General features: G+C 49.0%; 1 protein-coding gene across 4 annotated transcripts in view; it reads right to left on the bottom strand.

Moving 5' to 3' along the window:
- Positions 1-12647, bottom strand: part of ACSL5 (acyl-CoA synthetase long chain family member 5) — a 248611-nt gene that overhangs the window by 124109 nt on the left and 111855 nt on the right. For all 4 annotated transcript variants that reach the window (XM_078643777.1, XM_078643778.1, XM_078643779.1 and 1 more), the window contains 2 exons: positions 2593-2657; positions 2393-2494 (listed from right to left, as the gene is read on the bottom strand). In XM_078643777.1, coding sequence (XP_078499903.1) covers positions 2393-2494; positions 2593-2657 — 167 coding nt within the window. The remainder of the gene's footprint in view (positions 1-2392; positions 2495-2592; positions 2658-12647) is intronic.

Raw genomic sequence — 12647 nt, 5'->3', positions numbered from 1 at the left:
GCCAAGTGCCGCTCGCCCATCGCCTCCCCGGACGCTGGCTCCACCCCCCTGCTGGGTGTCTGAACCCCCTCATCCCGGACCTCCCGACCTCCAAGTGCGAGGGTCCGGACATCAAAGCACACCAGCCCTATAACTGGGGCAGCTCCAGAGCAGGACGGGAGTTGTATCTTGGAGTCGAGAGACGCAAAGAAGAACTCATCCTTGACGGACTACTGGCGCTGCCGTAGCTCTGTCTTGTGCACCCTCGTCTTGCCTGCTGGCGCTGCCGCGGCTTTGGGAACCACCCTATCCTTCATCATCGTCGGGACCTGCTGGCGTAGCCGCGGACCGTTTGTAACCACCACCTTCATCGGGACCTGCTGGCTCTGCCGCGGACCGTCGTCTGCCTTATCCATCTCGGGACCTGCTGGCTCCGCCGCGGCCCGTTCATCTACACCACCGAGCTCGAGGATTGAGAGCTATTTTCCATCGTTTTGGTAACAAGACTGTCCCGCTACCCTTTTCTCAAACAGAGACCAGAATAGAGGGGACCCCTGAGTCCAGACCTCCTTGTACCATTCTACCGTACTTGAAGAATTGTCTATAAAGTATCGTTGAACTTTATCATTGTGTGGTGTCCGTCTGTGGGGGGGAAGTTACTTGTCTGTACGATTCACTGGAGACGGCTCTCCCCGGAGACCTCTCCCCGTACCCTCGGCCGACCCTCCCGGTCCGTCTAACAGTTTCTATGGCGGTTGACCGCCATGGAAAGGCAGACGAAAAGGGAATTTTGGGGGCCCTAGCAGGGCCCCTGTCCCCCCGCAGCCTCTGCTATGAGGCCTGGGGGGCACCTGTGATGCCCCCCAACATCCGTGCCCCGTATGGCAGGGATATTTACAAACATTCATTTCACAATTGGAGCTTGTACTGTGGGCATTTTCCGCCCGCCGCACAAGCTACAATTGTCCAATGGATGTTTCCTCCAAATTCAGCATGCGGAGCCGCCGACCTATTGTCAGGGGGACCCAAGTCTGCTACAATGTCGCCGGACTCAAGTCAGACTAACATCGTAATGAATCTCATAGTAGTCTGTCAGAGTGGTGGAGGTAAATGCCTTAGTCTCATAAAAGAAAAGAAGGCAAATCAGACCCCAATCCACCCCCAGCAACTTGTTAGCTATTCACATTCCCTCTTTATGGTTGTGCCTTTTTTGTTTTAAAAGACAAGAAAGCCTTTGTTGCCAAACCACTGATAAACGATCCTATGCAATGAGTTGTGCTGATGCATAAGGCAATTGCTTTTTCACTAGTACAGTGCATCTGGGGCTGTATTACAGAAAGGGCCCGGCAGCGCATTCATCGTAATTGGGCGCATTTTCATTGTTTCCGCAGGGCCCACTTTTTAAAAGGTGCGCCCGGCGCAAACAATAAAAATGCGCTTATTGTGCAATGTGGCCCCTGATGGACTTGAAGTAACTGCAAAAGAGGCACAAGCAGAGATCCTGAACTTTTTTGCAGCCCTAGGTAAAGTGCTGTTTTGTCTGCCCTCAGTAGACCTTGTCTTAACATATTAACATGAGGTCGATAGATAACTTTAAAAAAAGATTTAGAAAAATACACATCTACATAAAGAGTAGGCCTGGGCGGTAAATTCTGGTCCGCTCGCGGAATTTAGGTAATTTCGCATTCCGTGGAGAACACGGAATTGCCAAAAATTCCATGATCCTGGCTTCACGGAATTTGTTGCTTGTTTGCGCTTTCCAAATACGTGTTCGCTAGATATTTCCCCCGAGCGCGCAAAGAGCATTGGCAAACAGAAAAAAGGGTGGAACAAGCAATTTTGCGTTTTTGCGGTACTCTGCGTGCTCGCGGAGATTTTTAACCGTTTTGTGGAGCTTTGCGTAGTGCGACTACGCAAATTCTGCCCACCCCTAATTAAGAGCCTGATGTAGAAAATGTAACGGTGCCCTTTCTGGTCGACACCGTGGGAGGTTGCCTGCTTCACCTTATAGGGTCTGTGTGCCACAGTATCAAGCGAGACACAGCCTGCAATTTTCTGGCTCTCGTCACGCCACACCTGCCTTTTAGACATATTGGGTTTATGGGCAGCCTCCCTATGTAATACACGCTCTAGGCTACCCCATAAGGCAGTTGCCATCTGTCAGTACCTTGATGGCACGTTATGGCAGACACACTCCAGGCTACCTCATAGGGCGTTTGCCATCTGTCTTTACCTTGATGGCACATTATGGCAGACAAGCTACACTTTGATGGCACGTTGAGAAAACTTGTCCTCATGGGCTTTTCTTGACCGACAGCACCTCATTAAAAGATTTCTCGTGATATCTAATTGGTACCTTTCACGCTGGCAGATGGCAATCACTGCTGCTAATTAACATCAACTCTTCATTTACCTCTGGACGGTTCTGAGCAAAGATGCCAACAAATTGGTCTGGAGATGGCCGGCATCCTTTGTAGATGAGACCTGAGCCCACGAGCTCAGCCCTGTCTGACACCTGTGAACAGAAAAAGTAAAAGGATGTCATCTGCCAGCCAGACATACCTAACTCCACAAAGAGAAAGAGAAGAAACACTGGATCATGAAGTTCCTCACCTCTTTATAGCTGAGCCATTGGTAGGGCTGGTTGGGTTTTCTGTAACCAAGGCAGGGCCCGTTACCTGAAAGATTAACAAAAAGTCACCCCGACTGTAAATTCTCTCTCGATTTTGTAAAGGCACTGTGGCTTTACTGAGGTAGTTAGTTTACTGTTTGTTCACCTGCTGCATCTCCCTGTAACCTTCAGATAACAGAATGGGGCTGACTTAACTAAATATTCAGCGGTCTCTACATTGTGTACCATTCAGATGGGTGCCATGTAAGTGCCTAGTATTGCCATCTTATTCCATTGGCGCATCCTTCCGAGGGCTTGGCACATCATTGTTGGTGATCTACATTGTTCCCAGGCATCGACCCGAGATAGAGGACTTTGCACAAACTCCCCCAGGAGCACTATTCCTTCTGTTTTTCCTCCATGACTCAGGGTGCCTCTCCCTCACTATTCTACCTCTAAATACCCTCAGGAGGAATGCATTGAAAAGACAATGAAACCTGCTAACTCACACTCATCACCATGCTTCGTCATGAAGAAAACATTCATTTTTAAATCCTTTTTGGACGGATTCCACACCCTCTCTAGACTTATTCATTTTATTTTTTTATCAGCACCACCTTTTCCTTTTGCCGAAATCCCCCTGGCGAAGTTTTTTTGTGACCATTTGGAGGCAGATGATTTAAATTAAGAATATTCAGGCAAAGCATTTTTGTTTTCTGTACTTTAGAAAATACATAACTATAATTATTTCTACACATCCAATTCTAATCTGCGAGCTAAAGCAGAGCAAAGGCAAACATAGAAGCCTGCGGGTCTGTAGAATCCATGCTGGTAGGTGCAGGACAACGGGCCGGACAACGGGCAGGACAAGGGCAGCTTAGGATGCTGAGTATTAGTGGCGGTGTCTCTATGAGGGCGTCGGGGCTCCGCCCCCGTTACATTGCTGGATTAGCTCAGCAGTTATTTATAAAAAAATACCCATGATTTACAAGCTCCGCTGTATGCCCCACATTCACCGATATGTATCACCACTGTAGTATTAATTTTATGGCAAGACCGGAGGCTCCTATTATGCTTTCTTATCTTGCATTTATTATAATAGCAGCCAAGATAAGTGCAAGAACTACATTTCCCAGAGGGCCAGGCAACAACTGGGCCATGGGAATGAGAAAAAACGAGAACATGTCAACCAATGAGCAGTGACCACACAGATAAGAGTACACACTGACTGCACAGCTTCCTCTTTTCTTGCTGCTCGCAGTCAGATAAGTGTACCCTTATCTTTGCTCACATTTTACTACTGTTATTTGTATATTTCTATGCATTGCTATTGCTTTTCAATTGTTGTATTTCCTTATTGTTTCCTAGACTCGCGCTTTGGCGCCTCTGTGTTCGCGCTAGTCGCGCTTTTTTCCCTTGGTCCGGTTTTGTTTACCGGCTCCTCTTCCCCCTCCCCTCCCGCTTGGTATCGCCTGCTCGCGCTCCTCGCGCTGCTCGCGCAGGCTGTTTCCCGCTTCTGAGCTGTTCTCAGCGGCCCCATTTCACCGCGTTTACTCACCGTTTCTCCACAATTGCTCCTGCGCACGTCGGAGCTCTTCCCTCTGTGTTTCCCCTCGCGCTGTGTCCCGGAGTCAGCCCGCCTCCGCACACGCCCCTGTTCACGCCCTTCTCTTCAACTTTTCATTAACCCCTTCCTGCCATTCTTTCTCCATAATGGAAAACGACAGTTCTTCTGAGGAAACACCCTCTAACATTGACAAAGGGTCTCTCAAGCAGGACCTTCACAGGTTTATAAATAATTCTGTCGACCAGGCAGTTGAAGTCTCCATGAAGAGAATGTCCAAGCACATGGAGAACACAATGGTCAGCATGTTGTCCAAGGTTTTGGCCCAATCTGCGGGGGATAGCAGAAAACGCAATGTGGATAACTCTGCTTCTGTGCAAAAGGCTAAAAAAGCGTCAACTTTGGTTAGCGAGTCCTACTCGCCTATGGATGAGGACGATGTGCCTCCCAGGCCTCCTGTTAAGGAGGGGTTTGTCGGTTCAGAGGGCAAGAGAAAACAAAAAACCAAGCACGCAGAGTCGCCCAAACAGAAATTAGTAATTTCCACCATCTTGGACACTGACGACGACATGCCTGATGCTGACGACTTGTGCGATATCTTTGATGTCACTGACCCACCCCCCCCCAAACTTCCAAAAAATGATTCCTTTAATTTTGATCCAGTCTATGACTCGGAGGGTCTCCCTATGTTTGACCCGGCCTCCATCCGTCATCCCAACTCCACTGAATGGCTTCCTTCCCATCACGTTGGTGAATACATTTCTGCCCGCCTGCGTCTCCCTCTTGAGGCAGCTGTGCGTTCCAGATTAAAATCCGAATGCCCCAAACCTGCCCTCCCTGATAAAATCACCCTTGTCCCTGCTATCGATCAACCACTACTTACCTTCTTTTCTAAATTTGGTAAAGACCCTCGAAGGGGGGTTGACAAGGCATGGTCCACATGCCAAGACAAAATGTTGGACATCGTTGGTCCCTTGGCCCGTATTTTTGACATGGCAGAGTCTGCCCGTCTGGAGGGGTCAGAGCTTTCTGCCGAGGACATCTCCATGTGGGTCCAGCGTGCCTTCTGCCTTTTGGGCAATGCCAACGCTTCCATTACTCATGAACGTCGTAAGGGTCTTTTAATCAAGTTAGACCCCAAGTTGGCTAATTTAGCTCCTATGGATCCCGGCGCTAAGGCCAACGGCCTTCTCTTTGGAGAGAATTTGGTTCGCGACATCAGTCGCTTTGTCTCTACCTTTGCCTCTCTTGACAAGGCTCAACAATCTATCAAAAAGACTTTCGCCCCTCGGGTTTTTGGACGGGCCGGACGAGGCAGGGGTCGCTCTTCCGGCCGTCCCTACAATCAAGGCTCCAAAGGTGTTTACGACAACTCCCAAGAATACAGGCCGCACTTCTACCCACAACGCGGACGTGGTTTCCGCGGCAGGGGCCGCAAAGGTTATCGCCACAACAACAACTCCAATCAACAAGGTAAGCCCTTCTTCTTTCCCTCCCGTTGGAGGTCGGTTAAAACAGTTTCTTCCAAAATGGCAATCCATAAGTGTAGACCCGTGGGTCCTCAACACCGTTCAGGGCTATCTTATAGAATTTTACTCTCCTCCTGTCCAGACCTCTTTCCCTCCTCCTCTTGTATTTTCAACTCACATGGCTCTTCTCATCTCCACGGAGATTCAATCCTTACTTCAGAAACAAGCCATTCAAACTTTTCCCTACGACTCTACAGGCTTTTTAAGTTCCATCTTTCTAGTCCAAAAGAAGAACAAGAAATTACGCACTGTAATAAATCTAAAATGGTTCAACCACTTTGTGGTGTATCGTCATTTCAAAATGGAGACGATCCTTCACCTCAGGGATACCCTTCGCCCACACGATTGGATGGTCCGCTTGGATCTCCAAGATGCCTATCTTACAGTCCCTATCCACCAGTCTCACTGGAAATTCCTTCAATTCCAGTGGTCAGGAGTGACTTATTGTTTCACCTCTCTTCCATTTGGTCTCTCTTCTGCACCATGGTGCTTCACCAAACTTCTGAAGCCGGTGGTCGCCTTTCTTCGTTCTCTGGGTATCAGACTCATAATATACTTGGACGATATTCTAATCCTGAATTTGGACAAACAGGGTCTCCTGGCGGATCTCCAAACCACTCAGTGTCTTCTTCTGGACTTGGGTTTCCTTGTAAACCTCGAGAAGTCTTCTCTAATTCCCTCTCAAAACATGGAGTTTCTGGGTTTTCTTGTGGACTCGAAAGCGGCGTCTTTACGCCTTCCTCTATCCAAAATCTCAAAGATAAAGGCAGAGATTGCCTCTGTGCTCCACCTTTCCGTCATTTCCCTCAGATCTCTGGCCAGGATTGTCGGTCTTCTTTCCTCTTCGATCCAAGCGATCTTTCCGGGCCCCTTGCATTACCGGGCCCTTCAGCGTCTAAAAATCAAGCATCTTCGCCAAGGTTTAGCCTATTCAGACGTCCTCGCTCTAGACCAAGAGTCCCGCACAGAGCTACAATGGTGGATAGACCATTTAGATGCGTGGAACGGGCGCACTATCTTCGCCACATCCCCAGATCTTGTTTTAGAATCAGATGCCAGTCTATCGGGCTGGGGCGCCCGATGTGGTCCAGTCTCGACTGGAGGAGACTGGTCAAAAGAGGAGTCCAGACTGCACATAAACTGTTTAGAGATGCTTGCTGGTTCCTTTGCGATCAAAAGTCTTTCAAAAGACAGGATCCGCTGTTCCATACTCCTACGCATGGACAATGTTTCTGCGGTTCGTTACATAAATCATCTGGGTGGAACCAAGTCCAAACCTCTAGCAGACTTAGCGAAAAGTCTGTGGGAATACTGTCTAGCTCATCATCTCTCCTTGACAGCGGAGTATCTTCCGGGCGACCTCAATTCAGTGGCGGATTGGCACTCGAGGTTCCTGCGCGACTCCAGCGACTGGAGGCTTTGTCCCTCCGTCTTTCATTCTCTTTCTCTTTTATGGGGTCCCTTTTCCATCGATCTCTTTGCTTCTCGCCTCAATACACATTTGCCCCAATTTTTCAGCTGGCGTCCAGACCCCCTGGCTCTAGCCACGGATGCTTTCCTCCAGGATTGGTCTTGTCATCTCAACTATGCCTTTCCTCCTTTTCTAATGATCAACAGAGTGCTGGCACAAGTCCGCCGTCAAGAGACTTCTCTAGTGCTGGTAGTCCCCTTCTGGCAAGCTCAAGTCTGGTTTCCCGCTCTTCCGGAACTGGCGATGGATTTTCCTGTACTTCTGCCGTCCTTCAACGATCTTCTTCTCAATCCTCAAGGCGAGTGTCACAGTCTGATCCTGGACCACTCTCTCACTCTGTCGGCTTGGAAAGTTTCCGGCCTTCCCCTCCTAACATCCTCATTTCACAAGAGGCTGCTCACTTTATCGACCAAGCCTGGGCTCCAGGCACTTCCAAAGCCTACAAATCCGCCTGGTCTCTATGGACAAGCTGGTGTCTGGAAAGGTCTCTCGATCCCTTTTCGGCCCCTCTAGGTCTTATTATCAATTTCTTGGCTTCTCAAGCCAGTGCTGGTAAGGCCTATCGCACTGTCAACCTCTACCGCTCTGCCATTTCCCTCAATCACGCCCAAATTGATGGAAAGCCTGTGGGCTCTCATCCTCTGATTTGTCGCCTCCTAAAAGGTGTTCGCTGCTCTAAACCACCGTTGGCTAAGTATACCTCTTTATGGGACGTTTCTGTTGTACTTAAATTGTTTTTAAGTTGGCCCTCCAATTCTGCTTTGTCTCTCAAAATGTTATCGGCCAAACTGACTATGCTACTTTGCTTGGTGTCTATCAAAAGGGTTTCTGATGTTAAGGCTTTGGATGTTTCTGCTCGCCAATTTTCCCCTACAGGTGTGCTGTTCCAGATTCGCAGACGCACGAAGACTCATTTAGACTCTGTTTTTTATCCCTATTTTCCTGATCAACCCAAACTTTGTGTGGGACAGTGTTTGAAAATGTATGAACAAAGGACAGCTGCTCTCAGAACGCCCTCTTGCTCTCAACTCCTCATTTCTTTTCGTAAACCCCACCTTCCTGTTTCCTCCCCTACCCTCGCCAGGTGGGTTCGCTGGGTTATGTCCCTTGCCGGCATTGATGTCTCTGTTTTCGGAGCTCATTCGGCTAGAGGAGCCATGGCTTCCAAGGCCTTTTGGATTGGCTCCCGCTTAGAGGACATTCTGAGATCAGCTGATTGGTCCAATGACAGTATTTTCCGCATGTTTTACTGTAAGCCTATTCATTCTGTTGCTTCTGATGTTATTGATGTGCTTTAAACAAGCATAATAGGAGCCTCCGGTCTTGCCATAAAATGTAGATTTTCCTAGTTGTTATGACGGAAAGTCTTAATTTTATTAAAGACACGGAGGCGAGTATTATCCCACCGCTACACTATTAACATGTGTTCTCCCTCCCAACAGCGTCTCCTGCCTTACCACCGGCTTCATCATAGAAGATCTTCCCTTCAAAGGCTCCGTTCATCTCCTGCTGGGATTTCCCCTCCGGTCCTTCCAGCTCCTTCTTCAGTTTCTTGCGTTGGACTTTGGTTCTGGATTTCAGTGATCAAGGATTTTTTCTCCTGGACTTTGGCGTTCTTACTGGTTATGACTATTTTTCCTTTATTTTCTGTTGTTATCTGACTGTCTCTCAGCGAAAAGAGGAAGCTGCGCAGTCAGTGTGTACTCTTATCTGTGTGGTCACTGCTCATTGGTTGACATGTTCTCGTTTTTTCTCATTCCCATGGCCCAGTTGTTGCCTGGCCCTCTGGGAAATGTAGTTCTTGCACTTATCTTGGCTGCTATTATAATAAATGCAAGATAAGAAAGCATAATACTCGCCTCCGTGTCTTTAATAAAATTAAGACTTTCCGTCATAACAACTAGGAAAATCTACATTAAATTGTTAATGGACCTCACGTCGCTGCGTCACGTGTCTCACCCTGCTTGTCCTGTTGTTGCTCGCTAAGGCTACGTGCTTGCCGGCTGAGAACCTCTTCAGCTCGGCAAAGACCTAGCTGCGAGGTGCAGTCTCCACCCCCTGATAGCGTGGAGGTTAAGTTAGCCCCGGACGTTTTGAAAACAAGCCGGGGATCCCTAACACTCCACGTCAATTAGAGGGAGTGGAGCTTGTCACCACACTCTTTCCCAACTCGTTACAGGGCGTTGGTGGGACCCTCCCTGTGACGAGTTGGGAAAGGGTGTGGCAGGTGGGAAACAGGACTCGAGTCTGCGCAGACTCGACCACCTCAGGCGTCCCGTACATGGGATCTGCAGTGACTAAAGAGGAGGTAATGGTCGGTATGCGTTTTTTGACTGCGTCATCATAGTACCGTGGTTTCCAAACTGTGCGCCGCGGCACCCCGGTGCGCCGTTATCAGTTGCCAGGGGCGCCGCGGCACGATGTGTGAAATTTCAGTGGCAGCACTAACAATTTAGAAATGACACCTGCATAATTTTGTCAAATCCGCTGCTTTAAGGAAACAGGAATGGAAAGGGTGAGCTGCAGGGGCTCTTGGAAGGGGTGAAACAACAGTAAGGCCTAATTAACATGCAAATGGTCTTTTAAAGACCTGTTAAGTGCTGGTGTGCGGCTGTGTGCGCGCTCTAACAAGAAGAACAGTGTGTTTGTGTGTGCACCGTTACCGGTGTACACGAGGCATTCAGTCTCACACCAGGATGCATGCTCTTCAGAGTGCATGTCTAGTGCACTGTTACAGCACATTCCTTTCACCATCACAGTGGATAAATGTTACCTGGTTATACTCACTACTGCTGTCTGAGAAGATGTAGGCATGCACATTTATCTGGCATGTGTTTGAACAACGTGCCCCTCACAGTGAAGCGTGGTCTCCTGCCTCAGCTGTGCGCCGCCTGAAATCACAGACCCAAGCGGACAGCCGTCTGTCTCCGAACAACCAGGACCCATTGTGCTGGTGGAGCACATGTCAGGCCCCCTCACTGCTTCGGGAGCACAGACCTCTCTTGACGTAAAAAGGAGCTGAGGGGCTGCTGAGGGTCAGCTTTAGCCATTACTGGTCGCCACATCGGTGGCAGGCTGTGCTTGCAGCACCGGCTGTGAAAGGAACGAGGTCGGACCTCAGAAGGAGATGCTGATGAAAACCTCTTTCTGAATCACAGCTGCTTTGAAGAGTTGTATTCTGGGATATGTAGTGTGGTACAGCTGCTGTAGGGTGCGCAGCTCGTGTAATCAGATGCTTAACATGCTGTCCAGAGCGGATAGCATCACATTATTGAAGCGGGTTTTCTCAAGTGATGTGTGAACTAATCTTCTATAGTCCTTCGAATAGAATATCTCAGTGCCTATATTCAACCATAAATCCAAGCAGAGGCTTTTTTTCTTTCATGGACATGTCTACTTGATTATCTGAATAAGAAAAAATGGTTCTCCCCCACTGACACCTGGAGTCTGCTTCCTGCTGTTCTGTCTACTCTAGTGTAATCTTGGTAATTCAGCTTCCCCTGCTGTATTTCTAATAAGTGAGAAGGCATGGAGGGAAGGGGCAGTCTCAGGGCACGAAGGGAGCAGTCATGGAGGAAAGGGGCAGTCTCAGGGCGAGAAGGCATGGAGGGAAGGGGCAGTCTCAGGGCACAAAGGGAGAAGACATGGAGGGAAGGGGCAGTCTCAGGGCGGGAAGGGGCAGTCTCAGGGCACAAAGGTAGAAGGCATGGAGGGAAGGGGCAGTCTCAGGGCACAAAGGGAGCAGGCATGGAGGAAAGGGGCAGTCTCAGGGCACGAAGGGAGCAGGCATGGAGGGAAGGGGCAGTCTCAGGGCACGAAGGGAGAAGGCATGGAGGGAAGGGGCAGTCTCAGGGCACGAAGGGAGAAGGCATGGAGGGAAGGGGCAGTCTCAGGGCACGAAGGGAGAAGGCATGGAGGGAAGGGGCAGTCTCAGGGCACAAAGGGAGCAGGTATGGGGGAAAGGGCAGTCTCAGGGCATGAAGGGAGAAGGCATGGATAGAAGGGGGAGTCTCAGGGCATGAAGAAAGGAGGCATGCACAGAAGGGGCAGTCTGAGGGCGTGGGGGCAGGCATGGACAGAGGGGGCAGTCAGAGTGCAACGGGAAGTACTACCGAGGTCGGGCTTACATCCCCACCCACCCGTCCATCGGTAAAAAAAATGGGGGGGGAGCCAGAGCCAACTGCCAATTAGGTCAAGGGAGCCACGGGTCAAAAGAGTTTGGGAACCACTGTCATAGTAAGAGGTAACACTTGCCGCTCCCAGGTCTGCCCCATCTTGTTTTGGGTCCCATTCCTAACCTCTTCGTCGTCCTGTCCTTTGCCCGTCGTCTTTTTCTACCTTTCTCCCTTGTATTTGACCCTGCCAGTGCCAACTAATTACTCCTCAGTTAAGTATGACGGCCCCTCAGGTCTACCCATTGAAATTCTGTCCCTTCCGTGCCGTTTGTCGCCTGCCCCGTTTATCACGCCCCCTCCAGTGTCTGCCCCACAATCTGTTCTGTTGGATTCCCGTCGCTGCTGCTCCTGTCTTTCCTTCCCTCTACATCACCGCTCGCCCTTCATCCTCTCCCCCCTGACATAAATGCACCCGCCCGGATTCAGGATTCAGGAATGTTGTGAGGCGACAGCACACTTAGGGAAGAAACCCGCACTCCCACAGTTAGACAAATGAACACACACAGATCCGGTTTCTCACAGTGGGGTGCAGCGAACTTCTCCTTTAGAACACACGTGACAGTTTGTCATTTCACACAAGAGCAATAATTATTAGGGCACAGTGCCATGCTAGTCAGTCGAAAGCAAAGTTTGTTTGAGATTAAAAAGCATTTATATAGGGATGGTAGTAGGTGTTATTAGGCCCGAAAATATTTTTGACAATAGTGTTTAAGACGTTTCTCAGGTTCAAAGTGACTTCAGTAGGAAAGATGATGACTTTTGACCAGTTCGCTAAAGTCCATTAATCATGATAGTTTACTTATTAGTATTTTATTTGCACTCGATTTCATCCCTAATCACTCCCGCTCCTTTAAAGCACTTTGGTTTATGTTTCAAGAACCTGGTTGCCCTTCCTCTCGTCAGCACGTCTTCCCCGACTCATAGTGAGGCCAGGCCCAGCGTGCCCCCTTTATTTAATGCTTTCAGAGATACAAAAAACGGGTTGCAGAACTCAGCCCCATCCGGTAATGCTGTACACCATTAGAGCAAGTTTGTTTTCTGCCTCCAAAATTAAAAGAGAGCAAAGATTAACTATGCAGTATCGTGCATGTGTAATGACACACATTCTGGCTCTAATATTTGTTTAAGGTACTGTTCTCAAGTTAAAAATCCATGTAATAATGATCTTTTGTGGGAATGTTGTCAGATTTCCAGTAAATTATTTTCCTGTTTTGTCTGTTCGAACAGGGACAGGGTGCACTGATGACGTTTTTTCATGTTGAATAGTTGCCCACCAAGAATGCACATTGCTTCTTGGCTTTTTTATTGAGGCGTTATT

Source organism: Lissotriton helveticus, chromosome 5_1 (genome assembly GCF_964261635.1).
Source record: "Lissotriton helveticus chromosome 5_1, aLisHel1.1, whole genome shotgun sequence".
NCBI classification, from domain to species: domain Eukaryota; kingdom Metazoa; phylum Chordata; class Amphibia; order Caudata; family Salamandridae; genus Lissotriton; species Lissotriton helveticus.
This window is presented reverse-complemented; position numbering and strand designations above follow the sequence as displayed.